This window comes from Salmo salar, chromosome 20 (genome assembly GCF_965601325.2).
Source record: "Salmo salar chromosome 20, fSalSal1, whole genome shotgun sequence".
Taxonomy (NCBI): domain Eukaryota; kingdom Metazoa; phylum Chordata; class Actinopteri; order Salmoniformes; family Salmonidae; genus Salmo; species Salmo salar.
This window is the reverse complement of record NC_138310.1, coordinates 11543830-11561149: the sequence shown is the minus strand read 5'-3', so window position 1 is coordinate 11561149 and position 17320 is coordinate 11543830. Positions and strand designations below refer to the sequence as shown.

General features: G+C 44.4%; 1 protein-coding gene across 6 annotated transcripts in view; it reads left to right on the top strand.

Moving 5' to 3' along the window:
- The window catches only part of mef2cb (myocyte enhancer factor 2cb), a 98738-nt gene that overhangs the window by 51045 nt on the left and 30373 nt on the right, over nt 1-17320 (top strand). For all 6 annotated transcript variants that reach the window (XM_082966193.1, XM_045702953.2, XM_045702954.2 and 3 more), the window contains exon 3: nt 2977-3180. In XM_082966193.1, the coding sequence (XP_082822319.1) occupies nt 2977-3180 (204 nt within the window). The remainder of the gene's footprint in view (nt 1-2976; nt 3181-17320) is intronic.

The following is a 17320-nucleotide window of genomic DNA, read 5'->3' as shown; positions in this document are numbered from 1 at the left end:
AGGTTAAGACATTTGTCGTTGTGTTTATTCCCTGTTAACAAAACTCAGAGCTTTCACTGCACCAAGAGCCCAGCGTCGAGCCTTCTTGTGAGCAAACTAATTTATAATGTCTTTAAAGTTTAATTTACTAGCTAACTGGTATTCTTGCTAACTGGATAGCAAGGCTGTTCAACCTGTCTTGGCACATTGTAGATCTTAGATAGTTCTTTATAAGCTTCAGCTTACTGAAGGCACGTTCCCCTCCAGCAACTGTTACAGGCATTGTACAGAAGATTTGAAGTGCAATGCACACCTCTCCAAAAATGCTCTGTAGCTGCATCTCGTGGATGGCATTTAGGAGCTCTACAGGAAAAAATACCATCTGAAAAGTGGCACCATATATCGTCTTTATATGTCGCACTTCATTTTCAAATCCATCTGTGAGATCTTTGGAGTACTTGCTTCTCAATATGTGGCAAGATAAACTAATTTGGTTTTCAGTCATTTTCCTAAATGTAAATATTGGTGAAAACTCCTCGCGTATAGCTGCAATCGTGTGGAACCGCATGTCCAAATGACTGATTATACTATCCAGAGCCACATAAAACACTGTGTTGCGAAATCCAGTGTCTGACTTCTGTTCATCTGCTATGTCATCTTCAGTCTCATCAGGGAAACGTTTTCTTTTTTTCTGGCGGCTCCTCTGTTCATTGTGAAACTGAGTAGTTACACCCATTTCATTTGCCACCATGGAGGCTTCTGCCAGAAGAGCGTCCCATTGATTACGCAGAGTCTGTATTTCTTCCTGTAGTGCCTTAATGTGAGCTTCTTCAGTGTCCAGTGAAATATTTCCTGACTGAAGAAATAGGCTTCTATTCTCAATACACTGCAAAGCTTTTACCCAGAAAGTGAGCAGGAAGATTGCCTTCTCTGGCCACAGTGCTGGATCATCTAAAACCTCATCTTCCTCACTTCGAAACTGTCCATACTCTTCCTTTCTTTTATTGCTTGCTTGTTCAATCTCTTCTGTCACTCCTTCACTGGCACTGCTGCTACTCTTTATCTCCTCTTCCTCCTCCCTGCTCTCCTCTGCATCAGAGTCTGTCTGACAGCTTTCTGCTGAGATTCTGCCTACCTGGGGCTCTCTTGGCACTAGAAAGTGAGTAAACAAAGGGAATTTTAGGTTTAATGTTCGCTCCTACAAAAGGTTACCATACTAAAAATCTACTACTGAAAGAAAAACCTTTTGAACAGTATACATATCAAATAGAATACGTATTTAAGTGTGTCTAAGTCATCATGTGCCTAACTTTACAATTTAAAAATGGTCTAGTTATGCTGCTGCTGCTCCAAAACAACTGCCTCACCTCCAAGGTCCGCTGTTTCAACTTCATGTAGTAGACACACGTTGGGATTTTTGTCTACAGCAGTAGTAGTAGTAGCATCTACAGTATGGGTAGGTAGGCTACATTTTAGGTTTTAATTTTAGTCTAGCTAGCTAACAAATGTCACGCAAATATTGGGGAATACAGTTATAATAATATCTAAATAATAGCTAATTAGCTAGACATAGCTGGTAGCTCATCATCATGTTAATAATTACTGCTCTGACTGAGCCGAGTGAGTCCACTGTAGGCAGCTACCTGTAGCTAGCAAGCTATCAAGCAGAAAGATGCCTGATCTAATTATGGTTATATGTTTAAATTGTCATCCCAGATTTTTTTGTCTAACATTTTTATAAATGATAAACAAAGAATTTTCTTAACATTTAGGGTCCCTACCAGGCTAGGGCACCATGAATCATTCATGTTTTCCCCCCTTTTCTTACCTTTTAACTCTGCAAGGTTTGGAAAGGGCTCGTAATTAAGCATTTCATGGTAAAGTCTTCACCCTTTGTATTCGGTGTATGACTAATACAATTTCATTTGATTTGAACAGTGTTATCGCATCACGGAGGGCCAGGTAACAGACACATGAATTAAACAACTTGCATGGTTCTATTTGGAAACCTAAAGGTACCTTTTATGTGTGTGTGTGTGTGTGTGTGTGTGTGTGTGTTTCAAGATGATGTGCTGAGGTACTGGGCCTCAAACATGCACGCAGGCACGCACACGCACACACATACACACACACAAAGGTTCCTATATGTGAAGACTGCCTGCATGGTTTCTGTGGAGCAACATTTATATCTACCTGGTGCTTCAGGCGCTATATAAAACAAAACTCAGCGAGCAAACCCCTGGGCTATTTTTACCAATACAAAGTTGTATCTCTAAGACTGTTAGAAGTCTTAGCTGTACTCTCGCAAGCGCACAATGAAGTTAGTATGCGTGTGTGTGTTTGTGAGCGAGCGGTTGATACGCTCCAATCATATGAAGGGTCGATATAAAGACTCAGATGTTCTATAATAAAGTGCAGTATGCTTTGATGTCGCCCACAGATGATAAACTGATCTGGCTCATTATCTCTTTAAGACAGATCACTCTCGGTTCCTTAAAATTCTATTCAGCTTCTTTTTTTTTTCTTGCCAGAGTAGATGGACTGTTACAGTAACCTCTCAGTGGGAGGTCGCAGTGGAGAACAGCCATGACTGTTGAGAAATTCCCGCATGCAGCTTCAGTTTCATGATTTATGAGTGGAAAAGCTCTGATTGCGCCAGATTTCTCTTTCTTCACACATTATGAAGGAAAACAAAGAGGTCAAAGACGGTGTTTTATTCTATAATATAAAATAATTAGATGTATTTATGAAATGTGTTAATAATAAAATTTAAGGGAAAATCCAGTTTGGTGTTGACACAGTGGGGTCTGGTCCGGTCAGGTGTACTGTACAAGAACTGATATCCCCCCATTCCAACCCCCAACAAGGAAAACACAACACACATTCCAGTGCTGAAAACCTGCCTCCCCTAAATTCACCCTCAGACGTTCACCCTGTAACCTCTCTCACTCTCTCTCTCCTCCTCTCTTCATTCTCCCTCTCTCTTTCTCTCCCTAGGTGACATTTACGAAGAGGAAGTTTGGCCTGATGAAGAAGGCGTATGAGCTGAGCGTGCTGTGTGACTGTGAGATCGCCCTCATCATCTTCAACAGTACCAACAAGCTGTTCCAGTATGCCAGCACCGACATGGACAAGGTGCTGCTCAAGTACACGGAGTACAACGAGCCCCACGAGAGCAGGACCAACTCTGATATCGTGGAGGTGAGTCCCCGGACACCGTACACACCACACATGTTCACACACACATACACACACATACACACACACACACACACACACACACACACACACACACACACACACACACACACACACACACACACACACACACACACACACACACACACACACACACACACACACACACACACACACACACACACACACACACACACACTTTCATATCTAGACTACAAAAGCATAAGGCATCCATCCAAAGTGTACAGGCAACTATCCCTTGGGCTCTTTCTTATAGAGACAGGCCCCTATAGCCCCTGGCATCGGTAAGGCCCCTATAGCCCCAGGCATCGGACATCGGTGAGGCCCCTTGCATCGGTAAGGCCCTACAGCCCCTGTGAGATTTAGCCCATAGTTAGTGTCCCCTTGGCATTGTTGTGACTCGCGCTCCAGGGGACATGTTATCCTAGGTCGCCGTGGCGTGGACATGGGTGATGTAAGCCTGGTAGGACATTAAATGGCTGTGTCAGGTGAGCCGCACACCAGGCCACAGGGACAAGCCAACATGCTCCAACGTGACCAACGTGACCCTGCTTACACAACGGTCACCATGCTGATCTGCCTGACCCTGGTGGCCCACATACAAACACATATGCACACACACACACACACACACACACACACACACACACACACACACACACACACACACACACACACACACACACACACACACACACACACACACACACACACACACACACGTGACTTATGATTACACAAAGGTTCCCTCTTAAACCTACACAGGCACCTGAACACACAAACACACATACCTGGCTGCACACACAGACACACAAAGATAGCATATGAGAGGGACCCTTGACACAGAAGTATAGGATCACTATGTTTTAGGGAGACATAAAAGAGAAGAAGAGGGTTATTTCTTAGTGAAGTTTACTGACCGCTCAAAAGTATTTAAGATTACACAGAATAATGAATGCATGCTCCGTTGTTGTTGTTGATGTTGCATACAGGCCATATCCTTACCAATTCAAGTGGTCAACTAAAAAAGGAATATATGCTATTTAGAGTAGCTTCTATCAAAAGATAGTGCACTCAAAGCATTATCCACATTAATGATGAAAACATAGACACACCAGACCGTATTCATTAGCATAGAATGCATTTAAGGGGGCATGTACTATATATCATGTTGGTAGCCTTAAGATGTGCTCTGCTTACTATTTCAAACCTACTCTCACTTTGCAAATGCAACTGTACCAGATGCATTCGATTATGTTGGTTAAATGCATTGGGCATATGCATTGCTATGTATTAATTACTGGAAAATTATACATTTCAAATTTAGTGGAATGTATTTTAAGAACACATTTTATCCAGTAGGCCTAGATACGGCCCATCTATAATATAGTATTTACATATAATGTACTGTATGTAATATCCCCAATTCCTCCTTGTGTCTTTATGAAGTACCCTAATTCCCCTTCCATGCAGCGGCATGTAAATCAGGTCCAACTACACGCAGAACGATAACAAGCCTTCTCTCCGTGTTATTTATTTTACATTTACTCATTTAGCAGACGCTCTTATCCATATCATAGCCTACATATCCAGTCTCTGCATCTAAGCCCTTCAGCAACTGTAGTCGGTGTATTAGTCTCTCCAACAGAGACCGTGAAGAGAGCCGTCACATGTTTCAACAAGCGCCGTGACCAGACCTGCAGGGGCTTTGAAGCTCTCTATTAGCCGAGTGGAGGATGGCTAACGCGTAAACAGCTGTGTCTGAGGATCACGCTAAAGAGTCTCGTGGGGGAGTGCTGCGGCGCTGGCTTCTCTGATCCCGGGGCGGACATGGGTTCCGCTCGCTCAGACCGACTCGCAGCGGGAGAAATCGATCTGAAGAGGCCTTAGCCTTAGCCGCGGCGTGCTAAAGGGATTGGCCACAGCGCACCCGCGAGCACGTTTAACGTGGGAGGTGGGGAGGGGGGGTGGATCTCTCCTGCCAAGCCTTGTGTGCCGCTGCTAAGTTACGTCACAGGTGGAGGATGTGGGTGGGTGTGAAGGGGGGGAGAAACAAAGGAGACTTCCTGTTGGGTAGGAAGTGCAGCGGATGGGGACAGGAGGACAGTAGGACAGGGAGGGCCGGTCGGAGCAGGAGGGTGTAGGCCAAAGACCAGATAGCAATAGACTACCATGTGGTGTAGTTGATATTAGTGTATGACTATAGATCTGCAACTCCTCAGATATAAACCCAAACACACACACACAAACAGAGCATCTCAGTGTTTTGCGATGGGCTGCTGTGCCTGGAGGTGTAGTGGGAGGAGAGGCAGTGGTAGAGGAGCACAGTGCAGCGTGTGGGCGGCTGGCAGACAGGCCTGCTACATTAGCAATAAAGCTCTATGTAATTATCATGTCTTTGGTTGATAATTAGCGTTGTTGGGAGAGTGGCACTGAGAGGGTTGCACAGCCTCTCCAGCTACAGTATGTTTAAAATGGACTCCAGGGCCTTATCTCTCACTCTGTTTTTTTTCTACTCTCTATTCTTCATTCATCTGGCCATAACTTTACTCTTTGTTCAGTAGCTGCTATCAAGCTAATCAGAGCCGTGCACAGACCTTTTGCGGTGCATGTGCTTAAACAAAAAAAAGGGCACCACCCCCCAAAAACAAAATTCCCACAACCACGGTCGCAGACTCATTGAGCAATTATTACAAGAAGAGGGGAAAGCAGCACAATCTGTTCAGTAAAGTATTTTGAAAAACTACTTTGAACTGGAATAAATGCTGGACTTATTAACAATGACCAACACAATTCCAGTCAAAATAAAAGATTGTAAGAAATACTGTACATATGTAAGATATTCATTTGATCACCCTGTTGCAGGAGAAAATGTAGTGTATTTTGAGGTTTAAAGAAGCTTCTAAAGTTTGTAATTTCCACTTAGAAATTTCAGACTTGATTTTCCCTTATGAAAAATGTATCAACCCCTACGAAAATGTCCATGAATTATAATCCATATAATAATTAACATTTCCTTTTGTAGCAGGATATTTTTCCTGCTGTAGCAAACAGGCTCAAATTACCATCCTACAACTGTAGCCTACCATTACTGTAAAAAATGTAAAATGCTGGACCTCGTCTGCCATTTCACCAACCATTATCATCTGCAGCTCTATGCTGAGAAACATCTCAGTTGTTGTAGTCCATATGGGATTTAACCTCTATGGGATCGGTCCGTCCCCCCCCCCCCCCCCCCCCCCCCCCAGGACAGTTGAGCTAACTTTGGCTAATGTGATTAGCATGACGTTGTAAGTAACAAGAAAATTTCCCAGGACATAGACATGTCTTATATGGGCAGAAAACGATAATTATTGTTAATCTAACTGCACTGTCGAATTTACAGTAGCTATGCCATGCTATTATTTGAGGAGAGTGCACAACAACAAAACAACTTTTATCACGGCAACTGGTTTGATACATTCACCTCTGAAGGTAAATAATGTACTTACATTCAGTAAGCTTGCTCTGATTTGTCATCCTGAGGGTCCCAGAGATAAAATATAGCATAGTTTACTGTGTGTGTCTGCCAACCCCACCCCATCACTTAGGAGTCTAGGTGCGATTTAGATTTTGGCCACTAGATGTCAGCAGTGTATGTGCAAAGTTTTTGACTGATCCAATGAACCATTGCATTACAGTTCAAAATGTATTAAGTCTCCCCAAATGTGCCGAATTGGTCAATTGATACATTTTCAAGTACATAACTAGAGAGAACATACAAAAATTATATGGTAATAAAAGATGTAAGTTTACACACTCCCAAAAATGTCATAAATGATGGATAATTAGCTTCCCTACAGAAAAGACACGAACCTTCACACATCTAGATGGCAAAAATCTAAATTGCGCCTAGACTCCTATGTGATATAATGGTCTTTCTCTTGCATTTCAAAGATGATGGAACAAAACAAATACATAGAAACACGTTTCTTTCTTTGTATAATCTTTTACCAGATCTAATGTGTTATATTCTCTTACATATTCTTCTAACTCTGGCCTCTCAAACCAATGTGGACATTCTGGTAATATCTGAAACTTAGCTAAATAATAATCCGACTGTGCCAGATACTGATCTGTCTCTGGCTGGCTATATTGATTTTTTTACAGAGTTGGCAGAGGTGTAGGTGTTTCCATATTTAAAAAAGACAACGTAAATGTGTCTGTATCTCTCACTACCTCTGTCCCTAAGCAATTTGTTTATCTAGTCCTAAATGTGGGCCTTGGTAATAATGCCCAACTCCAATTAGGGGAGGGGTGGTAGGGTTAGTGGAAAATAATAAAGAAGGAAAATATATTTTAAAACTATATATTTAAAATTATATATATATATTTAATTTCAAAAAATGATATGGGTTATTGGAAATGATACAGACAATTAAATTGATAGAAGCCACAATCTATCTGCAATATTAAAGCTCATCTACCCTCTATAAAAAATAATATATATATACTGCTCAAAAAAATAAAGGGAACACTAAAATAACACATCCTAGATCTGAATGAATGAAATAATCTTATTAAATACTTTTTTCTTTACATACTTGAATGTGCTGACAACAAAATCACACAAAAATAATCAATGGAAATCCAATTTATCAACCCATGGAGGTCTGGATTTGGAGTCACACTCAAAATTAAAGTGGAAAACCACACTACAGGCTGATCCAACTTTGATGTAATGTCCTTAAAACAAGTCAAAATGAGGCTCAGTAGTGTGTGTGGCCTCCACGTGCCTGTATGACCTCCCTACAATGTCTGGGCATGCTCCTGATGAGGTGGCGGATGGTCTCCTGAGGGATCTCCTCCCAGACCTGGACTAAAGCATCTGCCAACTCCTGGACAGTCTGTGGTGCAACGTGGCGTTGGTGGATGGAGCGAGACATGATGTCCCAGATGTGCTGGATTCAGGTCTGGGGAACGGGCGGGCCAGTCCATAGCATCAATGCCTTCCTCTTGCAGGAACTGCTGACACACTCCAGCCACATGAGGTCTAGCATTGTCTTGCATTAGGAGGAACCCAGGGCCAACCGCACCAGCATATGGTCTCATAAGGGGTCTGAGGATCTCATCTCGGTACCTAATGGCAGTCAGGCTACCTCTGGCGAGCACATGGAGGGCTGTGCGGCCCCCCAAAGAAATGCCACCCCACACCATGACTGACCCACCGCCAAACCGGTCATGCTGGAGGATGTTGCAGGCAGCAGAACGTTCTCCACGGCGTCTCCAGACTCTGTCACGTCTGTCACATGTGCTCAGTGTGAACCTGCTTCATCTGTGAAGAGCACAGGGCGCCAGTGGCGAATTTGACAATCTTGGATTTCTCTGGCAAATGCCAAACGTCCTGCACAGTGTTGGGCTGTAAGCACAACCCCCACCCGTAGACGTCGGGCCCTCATACCACCCTCATGGAGTCTGTTTCTGACCGTTTGAGCAGACACATTCACATTTGTGGCCTGCTGGAGGTCATTTTGCAGGGCTCTGGCAGTGCTCCTCCTGCTCCTCCTTGCACAAAGGCGGAGGTAGCGGTCCTGCTTCTGGGTTGTTGCACTCTTACGGCCTCCTCCACGTCTCCTGATGTACTGGCCTGTCTCCTGGTAGCGCCTCCATGCTCTGGACACTATGCTGACAGACACAGCAAACCTTCTTGCCACAGCTCGCATTGATGTGCCATCCTGGATGAGCTGCACTACCTGAGCCACTTGTGTGGGTTGTAGACTCCGTCTCATGCTACCACTAGAGTGAAAGCACCGCCAGCATTCAAAAGTGACCAAAACATCAGCCAGGAAGCATAGGAACTGAGAAGTGGTCTGTGGTCACCACTGCAGAACCACTCCTTTATTGGGGGTGTCTTGCTAATTGCCTATAATTTCCACCTGTTGTCTATTCCATTTGCACAACAGCATGTGAAATGTATTGTCAATCAGTGTTGCTTCCTAAGTGGACAGTTTGATTTCACAGAAGTGTGATTGACTTGGAGTTACATTGTGTTGTTTAAGTGTTCCCTTTATTTTTTTGAGCAGTGTATATAATAAAATACAATAATGCCCAACTTATGCCAGTGGGAATGTATCGCCCTCCCTCTGCCTCAACATGTGCCCTTAGTCAATTGTCTGACTTGCTATTTAACTATGCTAAATATGAACTATTACTTTTGGGTGATCTTAATCTGGATTGGTTGATGCCAGCTTCTGATAGGCTGAAAGATATCTACATTGAGCTAAATCTTGCTCAGTTGATAACTGAACCTACCCAGCCCAACTTTGAATACCCTGAAAATTCTACAATATTAGATATATTTTGACAAACACTCCTTGTACTGTAAGTATACAGCCAATGGTTTTTTTGCTAATTGTCCCATTGCCTGCATAAGAGATGCAAAGCAACCTAAATCTCACCCTCACATTATTACAAAGAGAAAGTATCGGAATTTCAATGAGATACAATTCTTGTCTGATCTGGGATTGTGTGAAAGGGGGTTGTGTCAGATATCACTGACTTGGATCAGGCCCTAAATTGTTTAACTTTTTTGCTCAACTCTATTGCAGATAAGCATGCTCTGTTAAAAAAAACTAAGGGTAAGGGATAGAGCTAATCCCTGGTTCACGAAAGAACTATCAGATAATCTTCAGAGAGAAATTTAGCTTGGGCTAAGGCTGACAGGTTCTACATCTGACTGGTAGTCCTTCAGGTGCTTGAGAAATAGATGTCTATGCCTGGTTAGAAAAGCAAAATTGGCATACTTCTTGAACTGTGTATCTGAGAATGGTGGGAATCCAGATGACTTCTGGAAGATAGTCAAACCTCTAAAACAAAACTCCAACCCCTCATTACCCCAGCAGGTTATGACAGCCTCTGGTCCCATAACAGATAAGATGGACATCTGTGGTGCTTTTAATAACCAATTTTCCTCAGCGGGCCACCTATTTGATCAAATTGCTTCTGAAAACTCTGATTCCAGCAGAGGGAGTTTACTTGCCTGAAGTCAGGTTGCAGAGAATGATACATTCAAAGGGACACATTCCTAACTTTAATTTAAGTCATTTGATGTCTATGATGTACAAGTGCCTTACTGAAGATCAAGGTAAAGGCTGACTCACTTGATCTCTTCTTGATCTCTTCTTGATCTCTTGATCCCACAAAGGCAGAGATTATTTACAACCCCCCCCAAAATTGGGGGGAAATTATACCACCACCGAAAAGGGCACTTTTGAGACTGGAAGGGCAAATGGACATGTGCTCCACACAAGTAGAGCCCTATCTGTGCTTGTGCCTTATGCTAATCCACGAGGGAGAAGATTGAAATAGACAGAAGAGGGAGAGAGAAGAGGGAGGAAGGGAAAAGGGAAATAAAGAGAAGAGGGAGATAGAGAAGGGGGTTGTGAATGGCTAGATGACTCACTTAGGGAAAACTGTCTCAGCTGAGGATGACACTACCACAAATATATGTACAACCAAAGAGACCAAGATACCAATGTTGTTCTCAGCAACATTCTGTGTTTTTAACCTTTTTGACACCATCAATTGGAGGGAGAGAAAAACTCTTCCAAACTGTAATATCATGAACAAGCATTGCGGAAAATTGAATCAAGATGGCCACCAAAGTCTAACCAAAGGAAATCAGCTCCTTGCCAATTACTGTGATTGGAGCACAGCAGCCAGGGTAACAAGAGATTAATGATCCAATCCAATGGAAAATGGATGTTCAATTGGAACATGATAGGCCCATCTGTTTCTGAGTATTTTCTAGTTGCCTCCATTGAAGGATTTAGGTGGACTCTAGTATTCTTAAACTCATTAGATTCTCATTTAAATAGTCCTACATGACAGCATCAGATGCTAGACAAAAGCTGGGAAGGTCCACATAATTAAAGTTAAAGACATTAATATTTAATTTATTGAATTAATTAATTTAATCAATGTTTAAAAAAAACACGCGTAGTGTACACACAGCTAGGCTATCTGGTTGTGTTGTTGTCCGAACGGCCCTCTGAGTCTCCTCTTGGCAGGTCTATAGTGCAGTTTGCCACTGGCTCCAGATGAAAAGCTCCAACACACAGATAGATTTCCTATACTCTCCAGCTGCCAGGGCGGTTTCCTGGACATGTGAGCAGCATTAGTGGAGAAATGGGAAGCCGTATTGGGAAATGACAGGAGAATGGATCTATCCTTTCCTTTTTATACCTCCTCACCAAGAGTCTTCTCTGAGTTCTCATTGGAGATTTATGACATGGATATGGGGATTCTTAATTGCCAGTGCACATGAAAGACCTTTTACTTCTAGTGGGTAACAGAGCCAAGCCAAATGTGGCTAGCGCTCAGTGCAATCGAACAGCCCCAGTCCAACGACACACTCTCTGTGCAGCCTGTGCCAAATCCCCATTCCACAACGTGTTTGGCTTTCCTCTGTGAAACAAAGAGCGCACGTTTCAGATGGCACTGGAGGGTATAGATTGAGTACCAGCCTAGAAGGGAAGGTGGGGGTTGGCTTGATAGGGGATGGTAGGAGGTGTGGCCATGATGATGGTCATAACCTCAGCCTAGTTTAGTGCCCCACGCTCCGAAGCAGTGGCCACGGCCTCACATGGGGCACCACATAGGCACGTGTCACAGCCCCCAGCCAGGAGAGGAGGGAGAGGAGGAGGGCAAGTGGCCAATCCCATTCCACCCCAGATTAACCTAATCTGAGAGTTCACTTCACCCTTTAATCTTAAAGAGCAGCAGCGGGGGCCTACCTGACCACCCTCCCTCCCTCTCCCCTCTCCTTTATCTCTCTCTCACTCTCTCTCTCCTCACCTAGCGGGAACTTCTGAATGAGAGGGGGAAGGGGAGCAGAGGGATGGTGAGAGGAGGGAGGGAGGCAGGCTGGTAATTATTTCCAAAGGTCATTCTGTTAATGACTACCTGCTTGGCTAATGAGATTCAGTAAAGCTCACTCACGATGTTTCGCTGGCGTATGTTTCGCCCGTGTGCCGAGACGTGTGAGGAGAAGCACAGGTGTGACTGCAGCCCAGCGTCAGTCCATCGGAGGGAGGGAGGAGAGAAGAGAGCAGGAGAGAATGGAGGCGGGAGGGCATGAGCGTGAGAGAGAAAAAGAGAAATGTACCAACATCCACACACATTTATTATATGCCTCGCACAACATTTCATTTGGCAAAGAAACGTGATTTTTTCCCCACATTTATAAATACCAGGGAGACTAATTATCTGCGTTCAGTCTAATTTGCCTCCAAACTTTTCCTTACGACTTAATTAAAGCATTTTTTCTCCATCGTGTTCTTGCACGTCAACAGACTCCGAGCATGTGATATCCCTTTCAAAGTGCCAGTGTGCTCTTGCCTTATTTCTTGTGAAAATATTTTCAAGCATGTGTGCTATTCTATGTACTTATTTGGATTCTAAACAGCAGAGAGAACATTAGCCTTAAGGAGTTTTCTCTGTGGATTGCTGCTCAATGACTGCTTCTTCTGCCTAACAAAGAGCCCTGCTGTCAACTCCTCCAGTTGCTGTAAACTCCTCCAGTTTAAATGCCTGCACTAATTTACCTCCCCCATTTCTACACATATCAACGTCCAGGAGAAATAAGGAAGTTATGATACGCTGTCTTACAGTTGTCCAGGTTGATGTTGGGCTTGTGTTTGAGGTGCTGTGACAGACAGACAGACAGACAGACAGACAGACAGACAGACAGACAGACAGACAGACAGACAGACAGACAGACAGACAGACAGACAGACAGACAGACAGACAGACAGACAGACAGACAGACAGACAGACAGACAGACAGACAGACAGACAGACAGACAGACAGACAGACAGAGACAGGGTGTGTCAGCAAGAGGCTGTGGATAGATCAGCCACGCTGCTTGTTTTTCAACCTGAGTTAAGGATTAAAGGGCGGAAGCTGCTTAGACTGCCTAAGTCAATTAACCTTCTGACATTGGCAAGCTAACGGCATAGGGATAGGTCAAAACAAAGACTGGGATGCCATTTCATCTTTATCTGCCACATATTACATGCTTGTGAAACATCTTCCCAGGGTTTCGCGTCATGAATTCCGCCAACTGAGGCATTTCTTTGTACTCTTCCAGTCAGCCCTCCCTAAACCCCCTGTCCCAAGAGCATTTGCGTATGTTTTTTCTTTCTTTTTTCCCCCTCTCCAGTCTCTGTGTTTTCCTCGCACTTCCCTGCGATTATAAACAGCTGCGGAGTTCAAGCAGTACCACGTTAAAATGTGTACGTTTCAGATGTCCAAACTGGGAGGCCCCACTCCTCCTCCCTTCTCCCGCCCTCTCTATTTTTGTCATTCTTTTCCCCAATAAATGCCTCAAAAACCGGTAGTGGTCTAAAAATAGATTGTGGCGGAGCTAAATATAGTGCTTGGTTGGCGGGGCTGGCTATGAGAGTGGAGAAGAATAGGCATGGAAAAGCTGTGTGTGTGTGCGTGCAAAGCGCCAGGTTGTTAATTCAGTCTCCCTCTCTCACAGGGACGACCGTGAACACTTGCCTCCAGAGACCACATGCACATGACCCGGGTGGTCAGAGACCCAGTGGTGCCAATAGACATTTGAACCTTGGGATAAAGGATTTCATTCACAGCTTTTTTCTTTCTCTCTTAGATTCCCTGTCCTTTTCTTCTCCTCTCAGAGAAATGAAAGGCACAGCTTTCTTGAAGTTTATAATGCTTTATGAGCAGCCTTGTTTCAACCCGTACAGACTGAAAATAACACACACACACTCCTATGCATCAGACATTTTAATCATTTAGCAGACACTCTTATCCAGAGCAAGTAAGTGCCATGTTCAAGGGCACATTGGCAGATGTTTCACCTAGTCAGCTCAAGGATTTGAACTAGCAGCCTTTCAGTTACTGGCCCAACACTATAACCGCTAGGCTACCTGCCTCATTATGTCACACGTAGACAAATCTCTCTATTATTTGTTCATCAGGTGTCAGGTAGTCAAATGTTCTAGGGGTAGTTAAAGTCCTGTTGGGAGTAAGGCTTAATGACATTTGTCACAAGGGTTGAGAAGGGAACTAACGGCAGCTTCACCTCCATTGGGGCTTGAAAATGTCAAGTCGTTTTCACACAAGTTAATTGGCAGGTAATCACCCCTAGCAGGAGTTACAAATCTGAGAGATGTCACCCACCCCCATGGCCAAGGCAACGTGCTGGTGGAACCATAATGAGGCCTGCATGCTAAAGATAAGCTGAAACCTCTCCTCACCATGAGCTCACGGCAGCGCACGGTATTGTACAGAGCCATGATCGCGTGGAGCTCCCTTCCATCTCCAATTGCTCAAGCAAACTGCAAAATGACCTTTTAAAAAAAGGATGAAACAATGTCTTATGGAATGGCAGGGACTGTGAGGGGACACACACAAGACAACAATAAAAGTCTCGCTTGCTTTTAGATTCCTCTTTTGGGAGAAGCACAAGACAAAATTACGGTGTGCGCATGCTGATTACAGTCCTTAGCTCAGCATTTTGTTCCATGTCAGACAGACAGACAGACAGACAGCCAGTCCAGAAAAGCAGAACTCCTGACTAGGAACTACAAGTAGCGTTTTGATCATCACAAACATTCTAAGGTCTATACAAGCGGAAGTCTGAGGTACTCACAACAACAAAAGGCCTTTTAAAATAGACCTTTTGAAATGTGCCAATATTTTGTCCCTGTGGTATGGAGTAGTAGTGCAGTGGCAGGCCACTTCTGAGGCCACGCTGCCAAGCGCAGGCTTTTTCACTACACTGCCCAAAAACACTTCACGCCAGTCATTAAGATGAAATGATGCCTTATTCTTTGAAACTATTTGTGGAAAACTTTGAATATTGAATATCTATTTTTATAGCTGGTGTTTCCTGCCATGCCCCTCCCATGGTGGCTGTGGACAGGGAGGGAGGGAGGGAGGCAGGGAGGGTGTGGAAACTCAAGGTCACAGCGAAGAGGTCAAACGGCTGGTCATTGTTACTCAGGGCCCCCACCAGGCCTCCAGGCCTCTTTCCTGTTGTGGCACCAAGCGATAAGCGACACAGAGACAAAAGACGATAACTGAAGATTGGTGGGCCACAGAGGGGATGGGGGGGGCAAGACGACAGGGAGTAGACTCACTCATTACAGCCAGAACCAATCATTCATGACCAGCCCTTATGTAGCTAGGGGGGCTACAGTAAGTCCAGTTATTCTTCTAGCATTACTGGTCAAATACATGTTCTTGGTATATTTTTTTTTAAACACTGGGGGCTAGGAGGGGAGGACATTAGAGATTGGGGTATAAGTGTCCTCTTTATCCATCTTCACTGTGCTGGCATTGTGCCTTTATAGTGGCTGGCTCATTATGAGTGATTCAATGTGAATGGTCACACTGTCCTCCTGACTGAGGATGCTGCTTCTGCTAACAGTCTGATACAGTCTGATATTGACATGATTTGGGCCATGAGTGCTTCTTCTTTATGGACAGCACAGTCCTCTTGTACAGTGGCTGAGACTTGTCTCTGAAACACTCCTGTTTCTCTTTGGACTCCATGACTACTCCACCAAATGCACCACATCCATGTCCCCTTCCCAGTTTGAATGGGACACAGAGGACACACATGAAAACACACTCTGTCCATTTCGTATTCTGCTTTTCGTTTAACTCATCCTCCAGTATGGTGATCCCAGACAGCTGTAATTGCACACTTTGGAGAGCGATATTACCAAACGGATTCTAACTGCCAGCCTTTGATTCCTGATTATAGTGTTCCAGAATACCAGGACCAGGGGGCTTCAAAGCAGACAAATCACTGAGAAGTCATTGATGCATTTATTCATTTTTTAAATGACGCCTTAACCCCATTGCAGTGGGATTCACAAACTATAACCAAAAAGGATTCTGAATTCGGGGTCCAATAGATTGCCACACATGCACACGCAGATGCACACACACACACACACACACACACACACACACACACACACACACACACACACACACACACACACACACACACACACACACACACACACACACACACACACACACATACACACACACACACACACACACACACACACACACACACACACACACACACACACACACACACACACACACACACACACACACACACACACACACAGAGACACAGACACACACACACACACACATACACACATCACCTATCTCTGGGCATATCCCCTCTCTCTACATGGTACTGGCATGTTCAGACCACGCTTCATGAAACTGTGGCCTTCCTGTCTTTGGTCTGCCATCTGCTTCCAATAAGCTAAGCCAGGCTGATCCCTCTGATGTTCCCCCACTTGCACAAGTGGCTGAGAGAGAGAGAAATAGAGAGAGAAGAGAGAAATAGAGAGAGGGGGAGCTAGCAGTCCGAGCACTCTATTGCTGTATCCCACCGCTGGCTGCCACCAACAAGGCATCTGTGAATGTGCTTAGAGTGCAGTAACATGACGATGGGGCATGAATCCACAGTGGGCCCTTCTCATGGCCCCTGCTATCTTGTTAGCTGTGATGGGAAGGGACATTGTTTCTCCCCATAGCTCCTAGTCATTCACAATGGGCTGCTCTCACCAATCTGCTCGGGTGAAATTGAGCATGGTACTTTGTAATGGTGAGGGAGCTCTGCTCTCCGCCCTGTGGCCTCACCCCACACACTTTCGCACACATGGATGAGAGGTTGCCACACACTGGTATGATGTGTGTGTGTGTGTGTGTGTGTGTGTGTGTGTGTGTGTGTGTGTGTGTGTGTGTGTGTGTGTGTGTGTGTGTGTGTGTGTGTGTGTGTGTGTGTGTGTGTGTGTGTGTGTGTGTGTGTGTGTGCGCGCACATGCGCGCACCATATTGGTCTCAGACAATGACACTCTCTAGGCTCAGTCAGAAACGTGACCAGTAAGAAGTTGTTTATCTCACATAACAATCTCTCATGATTTTCCCTTTCTTCCACACACCAAACATGATTAACCATAAGTTACCCTGTTATTAAAACCCTTTAATGTGCTGGTTTGGCCAAGTGTTTTTCCACCAGCAAGTGCTGAATTTGACCACAAAAGTACAAGAAGACATACAGTGCATTCGGAA